Raw genomic sequence first — 20,752 nt, forward strand, 5'->3', positions numbered from 1 at the left:
ACATTAAAATGTCAGTGCATCTACACATTATGTAAAACTAAAATATAGTTTAAGTAAAGAACACTCAATAAGCAATTTGGCAGTATTGTAACTAGTAAATTTAATAAGCAATACAATTTATGGGGCATGAATCCTAGTTGAATGGTGATGCAGAGAAGCACATCAAAGACTAATTAGAGAAGGGGGCAGAGTGAAAAATTCTTTGAAAATCCTACATTTTTGAATACTCAGACCAATTTTGGGATATACCGATTCTTTTCTCAGATAAATGGAAACTTAATATCCTTAGAAAAGAAATATTTTGAAATGGAGACGTTTTATATTTTATTAGAAATAACTCTTGCTAAATTCTAAGCAACTAATATTCAGCCTTATTCTATTATTGTGGTTACAGTAGATGGTCACTGAAGTAGATGTACCAAAGGAAGGCCATGTTAATTATCCGATGGCAGTAGTGTTGTAATAGATTAGAGAAGCAAGGTCAAGAAACAGAAAAACATATTTCAGCACTACAGCACAACTTCAGTGTCACATTGCACTATCTAATCATGGCAGGTATATATATATATATATATATATATATATATATATATATATATAAGCTAATACTCATACATTTTTAATTTTGAATTCAGGGATGAGTATATAAGGTGTTATAATTAGCATTACAAAACCAGCATGAGTTTATGTTAAATTATTGTACAATTCAAAAATAAAAGCAGGTGATCCAAAAATAAAGTGGTATCCTAGTTGTCCTTGCATTTATAAAGTATAACAACATACAGATAATAAGGTATGCAGAGTAATACCAGTAAAGTCAAAGGAAGCAGGAAACACAGGCAGAATACCGAAAGCTTAATCCAAAGAAAGAATACTTAGTTCAAGTCAAGATGGCTGAACAAAGTAATTCAAAGAGAAGCATAGCTCTCAACCATCAAACACAAGAAATATAGACAAAGCCAAAAATAATGGGGGGGGGGGGTTAAATACTGGTGCTATAAACTTAGAAAGTTGTTAGAATAACAGGTTTTGCATTTGCGTGCATTTTCTGAAGGACATGAAGTCTGAAACTCAAATGTCTGTCATTTAATGATATCAGTCCTCAGTGACTTGTTAGAAAACCATAAATTCTGAGCATCAGACCAAAAATATGAGGCAAAAATCTGGAAATTCTATGCAAGTCTGGACAGCTGAGAGCTATGAAGGGAGGAATACAGCAACTTAATAAAGTAGAAATTGGTGGAACTGGGTGGCAAAGCTAAACTGCAAGAATATTAAATTAATATTTTTGATTGATAATTAAGGAAAAGAAGAGTAAGTAACCTACCTAATCCATTCAGCACAAATGTCAAGACAAATCATGTTAATTTTTTCATAGACAAAAAAAATATATATATATTTTCTAAAAAAGTCCAACAATTAAAGCAATTAGACAATGGGGCCTATTGAGCTTTCATTATTTTACCAAAATGAGGGGAGAATTGCTAACCACTAACTGTCCATTTTAACAAATTTTTAAGAGGTAACAAGACGGGCTAAAAACTTCTGATTTCTCAGTTTGACCCCAGTGGTAATGAAATCATGGAATCACTGCTAAAAATAAGCTGGAGAATATCTAAACGATAGAGGTCTCAAGGCAGCAGATAATTAAAATTGGAACATTTACTGAGATGGCATTTCATATGTACAATTAAGACACATTTGAAGTGGATCTTGTTTTAATTTCACAGGTAAATCAGTAGCTGAATAACAATAGATAGAAGAGCAATAGTGAATGAAGTCCATTGGTAAGAAAGAGTTATTACCAATAGGAATGTTTATGTGTCAGCACTAGGTATGCTTTTGTTTGCATCTTTATTGACATTGAAACAATTATCCAGTTTCTCACTGACTAAAGTGCAGAATGCCTACTGCTGCCATTGGTGATTCAGGTCATTAAGGATTGAAGTCACTAAATAATGACATACATTTGAGTATCATATCGTTCAGAAAAATGCATGGTTAAATAAATCATGTTGTTCTAGCAACTTTCTAACTTTATAAGATCAAAATGTAAATCTGTCCCTATTTCTGGGCCTTTGAGCCCTCACCACCCATTATTTTAGGCTTTGTCCAGATTTCTTGCTCTAAGAGGCTGAGAGGTATGGCTTGAATGGGAAGCTAATAACCAGGTTTCCTTTTCTGAGATGGGAAAGTAGATGCAAATTTAGTAGCCATTGAATTTGTCATGATAGAGTGAGTATATGTAAACATAAAATATACACAGACTCACATACATGCAGGTTATCCCTCCAACCCAGTGCATGTGGAATATTGCACACTACATGCACATTGAAAATATTGGTCATCCATGCCATTGTTGGCAAACTATAATAAAAGTAACTCACTTGCAGTATGGGATTTTGCTCCCCAACTTCTTCCCCATGAGGGAATGATCAGGCAGTAGGTGTTATTTCCATTTCCTCGTTTTAAGCCACTGGGTGAGAAGATAAACAGTCTGTAAGGAGAGATCACTATTGTTGCAGATAACATAAAGATATTAAACAATGAATGATATATAGTTAGGAGTACAGAGCATAAAAATGTGCTTGACGATGTTAGAGACACAGTAGAATAGTAAGCAAAATTCACCTGGAGAAAATATGAAAAGTGTACAATTAGAGGATGAACAGAAGCAATACCAGAGGATGAAAGAGAAGGGGCCTCCCTGTATATGACTATAATGTACAGTTTTGTGTCCACCCCAAAAATAAATTATATAACTACTCATATGGGCAGTAACATATCTGTACAGGTAATTCTAGCAATTAGGGAAACAATTATAGATATTTTAAATAATCAGTAATAGTATTAACAAGCAGTCTGAATGTGTGAAAGTTACTTTCTTTAAAATAAAAGAGGAACAGACAAGATTTCAGACAGGTATCTAAACTAGCTAGTGCACCAACTTTTTAGTATGTCACTGTGCATCTAACAGATCTGGTTTGTTGTTGCTACTTCCAAAAGTAAACTGTTCAATGCAGTGTCCTTTGTGATGATTCCTTATGACTAGGTCAGAAGTGAGAGGGTATTGAGGAGTAGCTGGACAAGGGGTTTAATTTAGGGGAGAGAGTTTGGTTCAGTTTCTACTGTCTTAAATGAGTTAATGATTGCAGAAATGTGTGTAGTGATCACTTTGTTGCTAGTTAAGATGTAATTAAGATACTGTCTGGGGCAGTAGGACTGACTGTTCTGATTGGGTTATCATGTAATTGTCCCAGTGTCTAAGATAGAGATGGCGTGCATTATATAATGTGATTTAAGTCTTTGACTTGCTTCTCTGCATCACCATTGATCAAGGGCCAAGTTGGTACAATGACAAAAGATCCAAGTGACACCTGCATTTTGTGGGATTAAGTGGTTTGTAAATTAAACAGAGAATGTGTTTTTATAATATCAGAGAAAATGGTTGACTAAAAAGTTAGTTTTGCTATAACTTTATTAAAGGTTTGAAATTCCAAGGTCATTACTGGAATTCTTGATAAAACAGGAAGTAGTGTCTGTCTCAATTCCTATTTACACAAGTTATGCAAGAGTAGGCCAGATGGGGTGAGTTGAACTGGAGCACCAATCAGAGTCACACAGTCATCATTCAGGGCAAGTCTTACCAAACACTAATGTGATTCTGATTTATCTGAGCTTACAGGACAGACAGCAGAAACACTATGCAGAAAACAAAATACTTTCAAGGTCACAGCTGCAGACATACAATACTGAGTAATCTGTGGCAGGTACTTACCCTATCATGCCCTTAATATGTCAGCATAGGAAGAGGGATGTAAGGTTTATCCTACAGTCCAATTCATTTCGGTTTGAGAGCAGATTCCATTTTTTTCTGCATCACTTAGAGAGGAAAAGGAATGACAATTAGGTCTCAGCTAGATTTGCCACATAATTTACCTTTCCTATAAAAATCAATAGGATCACTGTATTACAGTGCATTATGCATCAGAAACAACTTGATTTTCAAAGTTGAAAATTAAATTTAGTCACTTAAGTCTTAGTACTGACAATGAGCCTGTTCGAGCCTCAGTAAAGTCACCCTAATGTGAAAAGAATAGGTTGAGAAACATGACAAGGAACCAGAGAGGGGCAATTTAACCAGTAAACTGATTCTTAGAAAATGGGTGTACAAAATACAATAATACAATCAAGGTTTAGAAAGAATAAGCTGATGATACCACACAAAACCCACTGTGTTAAAAAACAATTCAAATGAGATGCAGTCACATATCTTGCAACAATTCCTAGTCTATATGTACAGTTCTGATTGAGCTATCCTTTCATTTACTGACTTCTGTCACTCATACAGTGCAAGAAAAAACACATCTGATAAAACAATTCTCAAACAAGGCATTCTGAGAAGACAATATTTTCAAATGTTAACCGCATCCATCTCTCAGTACTAAGAAATGTTAAAGTTATGGATGTTTATTCACCTTAAAAATATACTGGAAATGTTAAAAGTCAAATGTCTTATAGTTTTAAAGTAAACCCCCTAATCTCGCCATTTCTAAACATTTTTGCATCAAATTTTCAACATGCAGTCAATTATGCCACTGTCATAAAACAAGCAATTATCATTGTGCAATTCTGTCTTCAAAATTCATTTCAAATTACGTTTGTGATATGACTTTTTGAACAGAATTGCACAATGTCAGTTACATTGCTCATCATTTGAGGACTTATAGTATGTTGAAAATTTGATGTGAAAATGTTGGCTCTACTACAAGGGCTCACATGCTAGTAGCTTGTGGCACACATGCTCATTGCCACTTGTTTGAAAAAGCAAATGCTCTGGCTCCCACTAGCCTGATCTCCCATAACAACTTCATCTTCCTAACACTTGACCTTGTAAAACTGTATAGCTCTACCAAAGCCCTAAGTCTAACCCTAAAACTCTCACCCAGTTTCTTAATCCAAGTCTTTGCTCCCTTACCCTATAACTCCAGCCCCCCCCACCTCTATTCCCCATTCAGTCTCTAACCCTAAAATTCCCATCTGTTAAATAAAAACAAATGATAACAACACAGGAGGCTCAGATGCAAAAGTTTACTAGTGTACACCAGGAGGCAAAAAACCATACAAGTACAGAGTTTTGTCTGACATGATGCAGGAAATACACAATTTTATATAGTCTTACATTCAGGCTGTGCCCACCTTACTGACGTGGTTAGTCACAGGGCACCTACATCACTATGGTCTACAATATTCTATTCATAAGAAAAAGCTGATGTTATACATTTTAAAAGTTTTCCCATGGGAATAATACAGCCTTGCAAAGCACCTGGTCCGTTATAATGTCTTTCTGTAAATGTTACTCTTCCAAGGTCTCAGTCTAGCTTGAATACAATAGTCGGTTCACTCTTGTAATGTACTTCTTTGTTCTTCTTGCAACTTTTACTTTAGCAGCTGTGTCTTATCTCTGATACATTCACAAGGTCAATTATCTCAGAGGAAGGAATAAGAATATTCAATGCTTTATACATTTAATTTTCCTGACCCAGCAGATAATCATTAGTGAAAAACATAAGCTTGCTGAGCTGGCTACTGCCAGGGTCAGAGTTCAAATACACTGCAGCTCCAAAGCTTCAAGCAATTACATGTAAAATCATTCTTATTGCCATATTGTAAATAGAATAAAATGCATTATATACTATTTGCTTTTAAACTAGCACTTTATACATGTTCAAATACATATTTTTCTAACATTTTCCTCCCTTTTAATACTTTTTATTCTATTCAGAAACATAAACAATGTTATATCGTCTCCTAGCCTTCTCCTTTAAGGACTTTTAACTAGGTAAGTCATTTAGTTTATATTTCGGAACAAGTTTCGTCTGGAATCAAAAGTTCCAATTCAATGTCTTGGTACAAAGTTTCAGTTACAGATATATCAACAAAATCTTTGACTAATCTTTTCATACAGGGGATCCCACAACAGACACATGCTCCTAATAGGAGCAGACCAACACAAATAGCAATCAAAATATTCATTAGGATAGAACCCCACCCACCAAACAGACTCTGGAAAAAGTTCGTCAGTGGGTTTGGGCCTGGTTCAGTCATGGCCGATACCTGCTGTATTACCTCTAGGTGATCATTAATTTCGTGTCGATTGTCTGGTATGTACGCACAGCATTCTTCTTTGATAAGCACAAGTACCACCTCTCGCCGCTAGGGTGAAGTCAAGAGCCATTCGATTTTGTAGCACAACAGTTCTCATTGCATTCAGTTCGTCAGTCACTAGTTCGAGAGCAGAAAAGTTGCGTTACTCATTACTTCGAGAAGCTTCGACAGTTTTCTCAACTCCCAGATCGATTTGACTGCCCCATATGCTGGAAATATCCCAGCCCAGGATATGACACTGTCACTCAAGTCCATATGAGTCAATTTTTCTTTATCTTTCACGGAATGATGGTTCTTCCAACCAGCTTCGATTTTTCCCATTGGATTTACAGGTTTTCCGATAGGATCTTCAGGTTTTCGGGCTACATCTCTTACATTTCGTATCTTACCTAGAGGTAATTCTGCAGTATGCCTTATAGCTGGAACCAGATAACCCAAAAAACAACTGCCGGACCAATTCTCAGGTAGCCATTTGTATGCTTTTTTCCCACAAATAAAATAACAGTTTTCTACTTTGGTACTGATGCGGGTTAGTTCTGAATGAAACATTTTCTTGTCTATAACAGACAATTGTTTATGCAAGACAGGATTTCTCTGCACTTCACTTAATGTTGTTTTCATTAAGCTCAAATATGAATCATAATTTGCGTTACAAATAGTGCTTTTATCTTTAGTTTTAATATAGCATTTATAATATACAGTTATGTTACAGTTACTCCAACCCACTTGGAGTGTATCATTCTTATAGAAACATACAATTCCCCTCTGTGTAATAGGCAAATAAAATGCAATTTTGTCCTGTGATCTTACAGAACCTGTATCAAAAAGCAAATTTTCCCAAGTCTCATTTATCCCCAAGGGGACAGCAGACATCAACAGTCCTCCATATGCTGTTGGTATGGCAGTACAAACCCAGCAATTTGAAATGTTCATAGTCTCTACATATACACGCTTCATAGCTAGGTATGTGTTAAAGTTGGATGCCAGTCTATAGACGGTTCATCACGTTTCTCCACTTTCACTTGTGTGGTTATATGTAGGAAGAACCACAACAAAAGGAAAGTCATCACAATCATAGTCAATAAATGCATAGTTAGCAAGATGATTAAACAATATCTTCGGGGTTGATCTGTATTTTTACTCATTTCGCTCTTGGCCATCCTGCCTTTGTTGTGTGTCAGTCACAAAATGTTTATCAAGCTGAAAATTCTTTACCGGTTTACAGTGTGTCAGGTGGACCCAGGATGACCTTTCAGCAACTTTGACTGCAGTAGGCGTCGCCAACAGTACCTGGTACGGTCCTTCCCACTTTGGACTCGCCCAATTCTTCCTCTTCGTGACCTTCAACCAAACCCAGGACCCTGGGGTCAGCACTGCTTCCAACGGTCTGGTCTGTCTTTTATCTGAAAAAGAGTTCAACTGCAAAACAGTTTTATTAGTTAACAGTTTCCTCATATAACTAGCTAATGAGCTGTCAGCCTCTAATTCTGCAGGCATGAGAGCTTTCCACTGTGGCACATAATATGCCCTTCCAAATATCACTTCAAAGGGGGTCAAACCCTTTACATTTGGAACTGTTCTCATGCTCAGCAGTGCCAAAGGCAAACAGCAAATCCAATTCTTCTATGTATCATCTACTAACTTCCTCAATTTGTTTTTTAAAATTCCATTGTACCTTTCCACCAGTCCTGCAGACTGTGGGTGGTAAGCACAATGATTTTTCAAGGAGATCCCAAAGAATCTCCCAAGTTGGTGAATCGTCTGATTCACAAAATGTGTCCCATTGTCACTATAGATTCTTTCCGGTATGCCAAATCTAGGAATTATTTCTTTTATTAGGGCCTTTGCCACTGTTGCTGCATCCGGATTTTTAGTTGGAAAAGCTTCTACCCATTTGGAAAACATGTCTATAATTACTAAACAGTATTTTTTCCCTTCACATTTGTTCAGTTCTATGAAATCCATACAGATAGTATGGAACAGATATGGTGGTATAGGAAAACTCCCTTGCTTGGGTTTGAATGCTCCTTGTGCATGATGTTTATTACAGACATGGCATGCTGCACAACATTTTTGTGTGAAGTTTATGAATCCATATGTTTGGAATATTCGATTTACTAACTGTACCATCCCCCCTGTTGAGACATGGCACTGCCCATGGCTCAACAAAGCTGCATATCTAAATAAATTAGACGGCAATATTGTTTTTTTCTCTTTGGAGATATACAGTCCATTTTCGGGGATTGCACCTCGTTTCTCCCATTTTTGTTTCTCAGTTTTTGTAGTTAATGTCTGCATTGTTTTTAACATTTCTAAATCTAAAATCTCAGAGGGTTGTAATTCCTCGGTTAAAAGTAAAATTTCTGAGTCTGAGGCTGCTTGCTTTGCAGCTGCATCAGCTTTTGCATTTCCTTTTGAAATTGCATCCTGTTGTTTTGTATGAGCTAAACATTTACAAATAGCTACTTTAGTAGGTAACTGAATGGAATCTAACAAGTTCAAAATAAGTTGCACATGATTAATCGGTTTGCCAGTAGATGTTATCATTCCCCTATTTTTCCATTGCTGTGCGAAAACATGCACTGTAGAGAAAGCATACTGACTGTCAGTATATATGTTCACACATTTATCTTTCGCTAGAGTACAAGCCCGTGTTAAGGCTATCAGTTCTGCTGCTTGAGCAGACAGGTTATGCTGTAAGGGTTGGGCTTCTAAAATCTCTGTATCTGTGACTACTGCATACCCTACTAGATTTTTCCCTGTAGGACCCTTTCTGCATGAACCGTCCACGTAAATTGTCACCTTGGCATCATCCAAGGGCATATCAGTAAGGTCTTGTCTGGGCAAAGTTATTTGCTCAATTTCCTGCAGGCAACTGTGTGGTGTGCCATCCACAGGAGTTGGAAGGAACGTTGATGGATTTAATGTTGTACAACGTTCAATTACCATATGAGGTTGGCTCAGCAGTATGGTCATACATGAAAGATGTCTAGCAGGAGATAGATATGCTATTTTCTCTTGCAGTAAAATTATCGCGACTGCATGAGGCACTCTCAATGTGAGAGGGTGGAACAACACCACTGAGGCCGAAGCCTGTACTGCCATTGCAGCTGCGACTACTGCTTGCACACAGTGAGGCAATGATTGTGCCACTGGATCTAACTGTGATGAATAGTAAGCTATGGGGCGTTGCTTATCCCCATGCTGTTGCGCCAAAACTGACGCCATGTACCCCTGCTTACAATCTACGTTCTGAAAAAATCTTTTGTGGTAATTTGGAAGTCCTAAAACTAGTGATGAAGCTATCAATTGTTTTAGTCTGCAGAAAGCTGTTTCTGCTTTAGGTGTCCATTGTAATACATCTTGTGCTGCCATTGGTGTTTTATATATTAAATCAGCCAGTGGAGCAGATTCTAAAGCATAGTTTGATATCCAGCTTCGACAAAAATTAGTCGTTCCCAAGAAGGACATCATTTCCTTCTTCGTTGCTGGTTTGGGTGCCTGTAATATCGCTGTTTTTCTGTCTTCGTCTAATATTCTACCTTCATTGGATATTACATATCCTAGGTATCTAACCTGTTTTCTCCAAAGTTGTAACTTATTTTTGTTTACTTTGTGTCCTTGTGCTGCTAAAAATTTCAATAATGCTATCGTATCTTCCCTGCATTGATGCTGGGTAGGGGCTGCTAGCAAGATGTCATCTACATAAAGTAGAATCTGACTACCTCCTGGTGGAGTAAACCCTGCCAGGTTGCTTGCCATTTCTTGTGCAAATATCGTTGGACTTTCACAATAGCCCTGGTGTAGCCGAGTATAGGTATATCTTTTACCCTGAAATGTAAATGCAAACCAATACTGGCTATCAGGATGTATAGGTATTGAAAAGAAAGCATTGCTTATATCTACCACAGTAAAATATTTTTGTTGTGGTTTTAAATCATTCAACAAAGTGTGTGGGTCTGGCACCGTAGGTGCTCTGGGTATTATTGCATTGTTTACAGCTTGTAAATCCTGTACCATCCGCCATTCCCCGTTTGCTTTTTTAACAGGAAATAGAGGGGTGTTACATGGTGAATCAAGAGATTCTACCAGTACTCCTTCCTTGAGTAATGCTGCTATTATAGGCTTGATTCCTTGCTCTGCATCTTTTCTCAAGGGGTATTGTCTTTTTTGTGGTCTAAATGCTGATTTTGGTGTAATAGTTACTGGTCCTGCTGTTTGAATAAGTCCTACATCTGATTTACCTGTTGACCAAAGAATATCTGGTATATCACACAAGGCTTTTTCTTCTTCTAATAAGAATGCTGATCAGCTGTCTTCACTAGTTTGTAAGTGTACAGCTAGATGTGGTTGTGTTAGCCAATTCAATTTTTGTTTTTGTATTCCCTGTTCTGATAATTCTAAATCAGTTTGTTTTTCCCATCTTGTTACTTTTTCTCCTAAGTCTGCCCATCTCACATCCTTATTCTTTGTCAAGCTGACATGTGGTAGTCTATTAGATTTGTACAGTGTCATGAATTCCTGAGGTAGTGAACAGCTTACCACACTGTTTCCCTCAGTATCCCAATACAAGGTTCGTAATACTAATCTGTTAGCAGGATTTTTGAACAACTCTTGTTCATATTCTTTATCAGGTCCTGGCATGCTACAGTAGTATAGAGTACAATGTAACAAATGCTGTTGGTCAGTGTCAAGGGAGGGGGCCTTACTGATGGCTACATTCATCAGTTCTCCGGTTACTGCCCCTGGACCAGTCGTAATTAGGTCCTGGCTGTACCAGTAAAAGGTTTCACCCTCCGGTCGCACCACAAAAGTATCCATTTGTCTTTGTGCTTCCATACCCTGCATAGTGGGAACTACCGCTATGCCAAATATCTGCATAAGATCTCTTCCCAGTAAGTTTACTGGACATTTTGCAGAAACTACAATTTTACTTTTCTGAGTCATGCCTGAAACAGGGTCAGTTATTGCTATATCATGGGAGAGTGGCTCCCTATATAGCTGTCCATTTGCTGCTTTCACTAATATATAGTCAGGTGATTCAGAATATTCTGGTAACTTTGAAGGGTGTATCAAAGTTCGTGATGCTCCTGAGTCACACAAGAATTTCACTTCCCTTCCTTCCACCAGAAGTGTAACTTCCGGTTTTGTGTCTGCCAAATAGAGCTCCAAGCTCAGTAATGCCAAATCTAAAATTTCACTTTCTTCATCCTCTACATCTGCTTGCACTTCCTCTGTTCCTTCCACTACATTTACGTTTGCCCTTTGTTTGTTTTCCTTCCCTGATGATTTCTGATTTTCATCACTATCATATAGTCAGTCCTCATCACCTTTATTTTCTGTAGTCACCTTTTATTTAGCCTGCAATCCCTTGCTAAATGTCCTTTCTTGCCGCACTTAAAGCACTCACCTTTCTTTTTCTCTCTTCAAAATCTTCTGACCTTTTGTCAGATTGTCTATTTCCTGGGTATTTTTCTTACCCTTTTACCTGACTGTACTACAAAGACCTCTGCTCTGTCTTCAGCTGTGAAGACCTGTGTCTTCTTTTCTTTTACTATTAAAGTGTCTTTCAGCATGTCTGGCATATTCAAGTAAGGCTTGTAGCCTACTTGTTCGATGATCTATCATATGCTTTGTAATAAAGCTACTGATAGGTGCAATGCAACCTTTCAAAACACATTTTTCAGTTGCTGTTCATATGAGGTATCATGTGTCTGATTTTCAGGAATAGCCATACCACTATGGTTATTGAAACATTCCAATAATCTACCATAGTACCCATCTACAGTTTCATTCTCTTGCTGTATGCATTGATTAATGCAAGTCCAATCTGCTCTAGGTTTCCATTTTTCAGAAATTCGGTCTGTAAGACCTTTGACTCTGTTGTCTAATTCTAAGGCCACTATGTGGGAGTGGTTTTAGCTCTGCATTACGAGGATTCCAGGTGCCACAAATCATGTGCCAGTCTGGACCCACAATCTGTCTAACTACCTTTTCTACTTCTTCCCCATTCAAGTGGTAACTTAGTCTCATACCTTGTAAATCTTGTAAAAACTTTGTGTAATTAACTTTTGGATGAGGGATTCCCTCTGTAGCTTTCCGAATATCTTGGCGTGTCCATGGTCTATATACTAGAAGAGTTGGGTCCTGCCCTTCCTGTCCTGCCTGAGGATTTGGTACCTCGATCAGTGGACAGATTTCTTCCTCATTCTCTTCTAGTGTGCTTCTCCCTATTTGATATAAGTCTGTGTCCCCAAGTGTTTTACGTGTCCGGGACCTAGTTTCAATAGGATCTCTAACAAATGGTTTTAGTACTCTTGTAACTTCAGGATAACGTGGAGGTGGACCAGCTTGTCCTCCTGCTTCATATCCTGAAAAGGCATTGAGGGGCGGAGGGGAGGGCCGTCGCTATTACTGTATTATTATCCTCTTTGTCTAAAAATAATGTTTTTGCATTTTAGTTTTCTGTTCCTTCGGTTTACTTCCTCAATCCACCTGTGTGCTTGAGGAATGCCTAATCGCTGTTGTTTTTTTGCCTGACCTTCTGGCCAGATTTAAGCTGTTTTAAAAGTTTAACCAATGAAATCTTGTTTAATTTACCATCAAATCCGTATTTATTAACCCATTTTGTATAATACCTTACATTATCAGTCCGTTGTAATTGCATATATTTTGCGTCATCAGTTAGCGGATCTCGCGATTTTTAGTGCACTGATTTCCCATTCTAAAAAATGTTACGTAACCCTTTTCACCACGTGGTATTTCAGTTCCTTACACAGTTTATCTAGAATAACTGCCTACCTTATTCTGTTTCCCTGATCTCTGACAAAATATACAGTAATTTCCTTTTGTCCCTGATCTGTATAACAAATCTCTGACAATGACATTTACTGTAACCTAGTCCCTGATCTAAAACAGAAAAAAGGCAAATATTTTCCTCCTGAGCCTCCTGGGTCGACCAGTTCGAGACCGCTCTTCAGCCGCAGATCAGAAAGTGGCCAGCCTCTCAAAACGACAATTCAGTAGGAGGTCTTTGTGTTTCAAGAAGAACCATTTCGGTAGCTTCTCCTGCGCAGTATTCGACCACCGGTACACTCTGATCTGCAGCTTACCAAGGGAATTTCGGTTCAAGGAGGACCAAACTGTTAAATAAAAACAAATGATAACAACACAGGAGGCTCAGATGCAAAAGTTTACTAGTGTACACCAGGAGGCAAAAAAACATACAAGTACAGAGTTTTGTCTGACATGATGCAGGAAATACACAATTTTATATAGTCTTACATTCAGGCTGTGCCCACCTTACTGACGTGGTTAGTCACAGGGCACCTACATCACTATGGTCTACAATATTCTATTCATAAGAAAAAGCTGATGTTATACATTTTAAAAGTTTTCCCATGGGAATAATACAGCCTTGCAAAGCACCTGGTCCGTTATAATGTCTTTCTGTAAATGTTACTCTTCCAAGGTCTCAGGCTAGCTTGAATACAATAGTCGGTTCACTCTTGTAATATACTTCTTTGTTCTTCTTGCAACTTTTACTTTAGCAGCTGTGTCTTATCTCTGATACATTCACAAGGTCAATTATCTCAGAGGAAGGAATAAGAATATTCAATGCTTTATACATTTAATTTTCCTGACCCAGCAGATAATCATTAGTGAAAAACATAAGCTTGCTGAGCTGGCTACTGCCAGGGTCAGAGTTCAAATACACTGCAGCTCCAAAGCTTCAAGCAATTACATGTAAAATCATTCTTATTGCCATATTAGAATAAAATGCATTATATACTATTTGCTTTTAAACTAGCACTTTATACATGTTCAAATACATATTTTTCTAACACCATCTATTCCCTAAATCTAAGACTCCCTTCTTGCTAACTAACCGTAAAGCCCTCCTCCTACTCCATAAACCTAAAACTTCCTTTCTGCTTCCTAACCCTAAAACTCACGTCCTGCTGTCTACCCTAAAACTCCCATCCCACTCTCTAAACCTAACTCCCCTTCTCAATTACTGCCCTAATCTACACCCTCATCCTCTGTACTCCCTCTACACAGCTGCCACACTTACCTCACTCAGACTTGAACTATGTGTTTCGGTAATCAAATTCAAGTGCAAATAGCAGCCTACATGAGCTACAAGATGTTCAAGTCCCTGACTCTGAGGTAGTGGTCTTCATTTGGTTGGAACTCGAGCACTTTTTGCAGAACCGAAAATGTTAATAAGTTGTGAAATTATGGGTGTTTGTTCAGTTTATAAGCGTTCTTTGAAATGTTGAAAATCAGATTTTTTTATTAAAAAAATTAAACAAGCTCCTATAACTGTGACATTTTTAATAGTTTAACAAAAATATTAACTTGTCATGAATTCCAACCTAGTAAACTTGTAATTATCACTGCATAATTCTGTCTATATGTCACATTACACAGGTTGTGAAACAATATTGTCAGGTTGCACCATAACTGTTATAGTTTATGACATAGGAACTTATACAAAATCTGGTTTTAACAGTTAAATAGTGTTATTATCAGTGCTGGTTAAACTAATCCTTAGTAAACAAAGCTATGTATGGTTGTAAGGAGTTATTTTTTTTACAGATACATCCTGTCAAGTTTTATTGTTTACTTAAATCCTTTGTTTCAGTCATTAGAGATTTATCATAGATAATTATGGCCACAGCCCTTATTTATTTTCATAAAAAAAATACAAAAATGCCGGAGTAAGATATAATTTATTCCCCCCTAGCGCTTCATATGCTTCCATGGGGAGTTGGAAATCTCACAATCACCAGCACCTTCATTTTTATACACATTACACTTCAATTGAACTAATTTTTTAATTAACAACATAAACTAGTAAATGAAAGACCTCGGTAAATAATCACTATCACTGAGTACTGATATAGCACAAACTTGAATGAATACAAAATAAAGCAAACAACTCGATCATGATAAACTAGACCAATCTATTTTATGTAAACTCTCAGGGACAAGGGTAGTAATCTTCAAAATGAATTTTATTTCTAATATATAAGGTAAGGCACACATCCCCATCCCTTAAAGGCTTAACAGCAGCAAGTTCTAAAAATCGGACAGAATCAATGTGCGACATACTGGTTTGATAAGCATTTTTTTAGATCTCTAATATCTTCTTGTATCCTAGATTTAATGTTCCTTTTGTTTGTCCAGTATACCACTTGAAAATTGAACGTACATATATTAAGAACATACAATTTCCCATTAATCCTAAAGTCAGAACCAAACTACTCACATTACATTGACCACAGCAATACTTCCCCTGTACAGCTGTTAATGGTTTTTACATTTGTATTTAAATAAACTCAAATATTGTTTAAACAAAAAACATAGGAAACATAGGCAACACTTTAGCTAAATAATCTGAAAAAATATTCCAATTTCTTTTCACAATTTTAATAAATAACTCAGTGAAAGTGATGTATTTAATGGCACAAAACATGCTTCCATGGCCATCTGTGCAACAAACATAAAGTGGCCTCACACTTTGTTGTCTCATTACAAAACAAGAATTGTCTGTTACAACAGGTGCTCTAAACTTTGTTTTACTCAAAACATCCATACTGTAACCCCTATGCAGTAATCTAGCCTCCATATCACTAAAAGTAGCCTTCCTATCACTCATCCTGGTAGTTTTCCTACAAATCGTCGCATATTCTCCTACCAGTAAAGACTTGTTCATTTTAATATTTTCTAATGACCAAGTGAAGGAAATACTAGAGTAAAGTATACCAAAACCTCAAATTACACTGAAAAGAAGGTACAAGATTGTAATAAAATTACAAGAATATAATTGATGTGTCTGTCAAGCTAATTTATCTTATGTATGCTAGATGTGTTTTATACATGTTTGGTTATAGGAAGGATTATGTAGGAAGGATTGCCACAGGGTTACTCATATATACTATTGTTCTTTTTTTTTCTTTTTGCATATGATATATGATCAGATTTTGCACTTGTATCTTGTTCTTTTATTCATTTTTAAAGTAATTTCCATTATTTTGTTTAAAAAATGTTTACAACTTTCTTTTCCAAATTATATTCAATTAAAAGTTAGAAATAAGTGAAGAAACACTAATTTTATAGATAACTGTTATGCTGAATAAAGTGGTTGTAACATATCTCTGTTTTGCACAAAAATCAGCAAAAGGCACCGGAAAATCACCAAAACCAAGTCCAAGGTACCCAAGAAAGGTGAAGCCAGCCACACGGATCCACTTAGTACAATTTTAATGTAAAATACACATACATTAACACATACACATTTAAAACAACAGCATTTTCATTTCTATCAAGTAGACTTCATCAGGTGTGGATGGACAAATGCAATAAAGATTTTATACCCTCCATTTTTATTACTAGCTGTTTGAACAACTTCACAGTGATTAAATTGCTCGAACAGCTGGTAATAAAAATGTAGGGTATAACATCTTTATTGCATTTGTCCATCCACATCTGATGAAGTTTACTTGATAGAAATGAAAACGCTGTTGTTTTAAATGTGTATGCATTAATGTATGTGTATTTTACATTAAAATTTTACTAAGTAGATCCATTTGGCTAGCTTCACCTTTCTTGGATATCTCTGTTTTGGTTAATAGTTATTCAGACATAAACATAATATTGTTTACATGATTATTTCTGTTTGAAAAGCAAGTATATTTCCTCTTCAGGTACTTAATTAAAAAATAAATTAAATGTTATGTTGATATCTCCCACTGAAGAACAAGCAGATGTTTCTTAATATTTCATGAATAAGACAACAACTGATGGATGTAATTCTTCAAGGGAAAATAATGTAGATGTTTTTAATGATGGGCTTCATGAGCCTAAGATGATCAAAATATTCTTGAGAACTGATACACACTAAAATAGCAAACCTTGTTTCACCTCTTACTTTTATGTCTTAGGGCTTGGACGTGTGGCTGAACCTGTACCAGAGTAAAGGAAGTCTTAGACCATGCCTGTTCCACCTCCTCCTCCTCCTCCTCCTCCACCTGCAGCTCCGCCCCCACCTCCACCTCCCTCTTTTTCTTCGGTAAGTTTAATCAAAGATAAGAGACCAAATATCCTTAACCACTGTGAAAAAATTCAGCAGTTTATGACTTGGAGGAATGTTTCAGAAGGGGGAATTAATTTGATATAATTAGGGACACAGATTGAACCAGGCTGTGTATAACATTCTACCCTCCGATTATCTGTATGAGTTTGCAATCTTCATGAACTGGTAGTTATTTTATTCCCTTCCAGAAGTGACTGGTAAAAACTGATTTATTTATGCCCTTGAGACTATTATGATACTTTTATTTCTTATGGCATATAGATGTATATATGTTTATTTTCAAAAACATACAGGATAAGGGCAATGGTTTTGTTTATATGAAAAGACTGACTAGTTCCTGTACCGTGGATCAAAACCATTTAAACTGCCTTTGCACCCACAGAAATAACTCTTGTTTAATTTTGTCACTAAATTTACCACTGTTATTTATTTATTTATTTATTTATTTTTACTGAAATTAAGACAGGGAGCAGAGTGAGTACAGTTTGTAAGAACTTAACAGTAGATGTTTGAACAGATCGCTGTTGTAGTAATGCTGACCAAGAGGACATATCCTGCCAAGGATCTTGTAGATCTGACCAGTTTGCCAAAGCTCAGGTGCTCCTACTTTGAGTTCTTAATACCTGGCTGATATACAAGTGACATATGAGCTCCAAAATCCTCAGAACTTTCTTCTAACAGGAGGTCACTGGTCCTTATGAATAATTAAAAAAGGAGGGACAAATATCAAGGCTTGTAATTCAGAATTTTTTTTTAGCAGAGGTTAGCGCTACAAGAAGAACTGTTTTCCATGTACAAAACTTTAAAGAAGCCAAAACAGCTTGGTTAAAAGGCAGTAGAATCAATTTCTCAACCACAAAATTTAGTTCCCAAGTTGTAGGAATGGCTTTTCTTGCAGTTCTTAGTGCAGTACACTTTTTTCAGAATTGCTTGACTTTTAAACGTGAAGAAAGAGATGGCTATAAAGGAAGACAGGCTGAGATGGCTGATAAATGTACCTTGATGGGAGATGTATCCCAGGCCTAAATTCAGCAACTCACACAGGTATTGCAGGGCAAAAAGTATCTCTGACTGGTAAAGATCCTGTCCTCTCTTGTGGACACCAAAAAGATTTTTTTTCCATATAGATACATACGATTTTCTAGTAGCAGGTTTCCTGGCCTCTGTAATTATCTGTAGCATGTCCTGCTAATACTGGTGCCTAAATGGAATAAAAAATGTATCATCCAAACCATGAGTCTAAGAGTCTTCAGAACAAGATGTGAGAGAGACTCTTTTTTGTTTTAGCAAGTTCATCCTGTGGAGTAAAGATTGGTGATTGTCTGTGCCAGTTGAAAAAGAAGGGAGAACCAGTGCTGACTGGGCTAAAAAGGTGTCAACAAGAGAATTTTTGGTTTGTTATGAATTTTCAGGAAGATCTTTTAACATGAACAGCAGGAAAGGCATAGAGAAATTTACCTCTCCAAATAATGGAAAATGCATCATTTTCCAAGATTTCCTTCTGTGGGGTCATGGAGAAAAATATTTTGAGCTGATGTCTCAGACTGGAGGCAAATACCTATCTGTGGAATAGGAGGAAGACTTCTGTTCTGTTCTGATAGGATGCATTCTGTTTGAAGAAAGTGATTGTGATGAATAGCAATATCCCAAACCAACATTACAAATATAGAGAGACTTCAGACTCTGTGCCCCCTTGTTTGTTGATGTACCACATAACCTGTAGAGTTCCTGGGGATGAAAGGTGATGGAAGGACTCGAGAGCTACAATTAATGTTTTAATCTCTTTTACATTTAGATGCTGTTTTTTCCTTTTTTGACCAAATCACCTGCACTTTGAAGCCCCTTGTGAAAGCCCCTGGGTTCTGTTTTCTGCAACTGTTAAGATGCTCTGAAAAGGAGGAGGAAGAATTTGAAATGGAATTCTTGGATTGGGTTAATTGTGTGATCCAGTACTGTAGCTCTTTCTTCATGAATGATACGAGAAGAATTGTAAAAGACAGATAACAGTGTTGAACCCATGTGGACTTCAGGTACCATAGGATTTTCCTCATTTGTAATATGGAAAAAGATATAATTTGAATGAATGGTGAATGTCATATATCCCAGGGCTCTCAGCATTGCTTTTGCAAAAGAGATAAATATGACAGAAATTGAAAATAGCCCATTAAGAATAAAATAGTGTCTGAAGGAAAAAAACATCATCTGGGAATTCTAGAAGGCAACCTAAGAACACCTGGAAATGGGAAGGAAGGAGGCAGGGCTCATTGAAATTCAAAGCAAATCTCAGATTCTGAAAGAGATTGATTGTGAATTGTAAGTCCTGAAGAAGTTTGTGATGAGAAGTAGCCTGGTTCAGAAAGTCATCTTTTTAAAGTAAATGTGAATATCCTGCAGCTAGCAGAATGCTATTACTAAGGTTATGTATTTTGCAATTACTTGTAGGAATGAAAAATCACAACGGGCAAGGGAATAAACTGAAAGTGTAACAAAGAGGAACAGGATCTTAGAAATTTCCTGTTAAGAAGATGGCTTGAAGTTTGAACATTAGCTTCCATGAGTTCAGGACAGCAAAAAGGCAATTGGAAGTATAATGGGAAAAGACTCTGAATTTAGGAATGATTATGAAAGTGTTTAGAATTAGCATATCCAAGATAGGTCTCCAAGTGCCTTCCTTACTTTATTGGGACCAGGAAAAATCTTGAATAGAAACTTTTTACTACTTTTTTTTTTGGGAAACTGGTTCTGTTACCCCCGAATCAAAAGTTCTGAAGTCCTGCTGGTTTTACAGAACCTGAGGAAATGGGTGTTGAAAAGTAAGAATTCTAATGAAGAATGTACCCTTCCTGAAGGATTTTCCAAACCCAGGTTTCCATTGTGATATATTTCTAAAGGGGAAGATTGATAGAAAGTTTTAATGGAAGGTGAGGTAGAGGAAGCTGTTGTCATAAACTGGAAGGTTTGTCCTGGAAGGGGTCTTTTTCCTCATTTGAAATCAGTTTTAGGCTTGTGTTGCCATTTATTTTTAGATTGCTTGCTATTTTGCTGTTCATCTTTTTGTGATAGAAAAGGCTTGACTTGGAGCGGTAATTAATATTAAATTTAGGCACAAGGGAAAGTTGTTTAAACCCATGCAAAATTTTACCACTTTCTTCAAAATTTTTTAAATATTTCTGCTGATGGAAGACCAGAGAGGAAGTCCTTATCTAATGGTGCATTCAAAAGTATATAACTTTTATATCTGCTGGGAGGGATTTTAGTTTTAACCAGGAATATCTTTTCTTTAAACCAGAAGTATCTTTATTAAATTATCTCTTATGACAGGCAATCTTACATTTATATAAATGAAAACAAATCATTTTGTCCTAGTCTTAGTTGCAAGCATTTTACATCACAGGCCATATTTTTCAGCACTAAACCAGAATCAGCAGCCCATTTAGAAACATCTACCATATAATAGACACACTGAATATAATGGCATGAAAC

The 20,752-nt window shown here is 36.7% G+C and overlaps 1 protein-coding gene across 6 annotated transcripts in view; it reads left to right on the plus strand.

Moving 5' to 3' along the window:
- Nucleotides 1-20,752, plus strand: part of WIPF3 (WAS/WASL interacting protein family member 3) — a 1,105,312-nt gene that overhangs the window by 779,641 nt on the left and 304,919 nt on the right. For all 6 annotated transcript variants that reach the window (XM_044066832.1, XM_044066827.1, XM_044066830.1 and 3 more), the window contains one exon: nucleotides 17,118-17,245. In XM_044066832.1, coding sequence (XP_043922767.1) covers nucleotides 17,168-17,245 — 78 coding nt within the window. In that variant the 5' untranslated portion in view covers nucleotides 17,118-17,167. The remainder of the gene's footprint in view (nucleotides 1-17,117; nucleotides 17,246-20,752) is intronic.

Source organism: Protopterus annectens, chromosome 3.part1, assembly GCF_019279795.1.
Source record: "Protopterus annectens isolate FY-2018-M chromosome 3.part1, PAN1.0, whole genome shotgun sequence".
Taxonomy (NCBI): Eukaryota; Metazoa; Chordata; order Ceratodontiformes; family Protopteridae; genus Protopterus; species Protopterus annectens.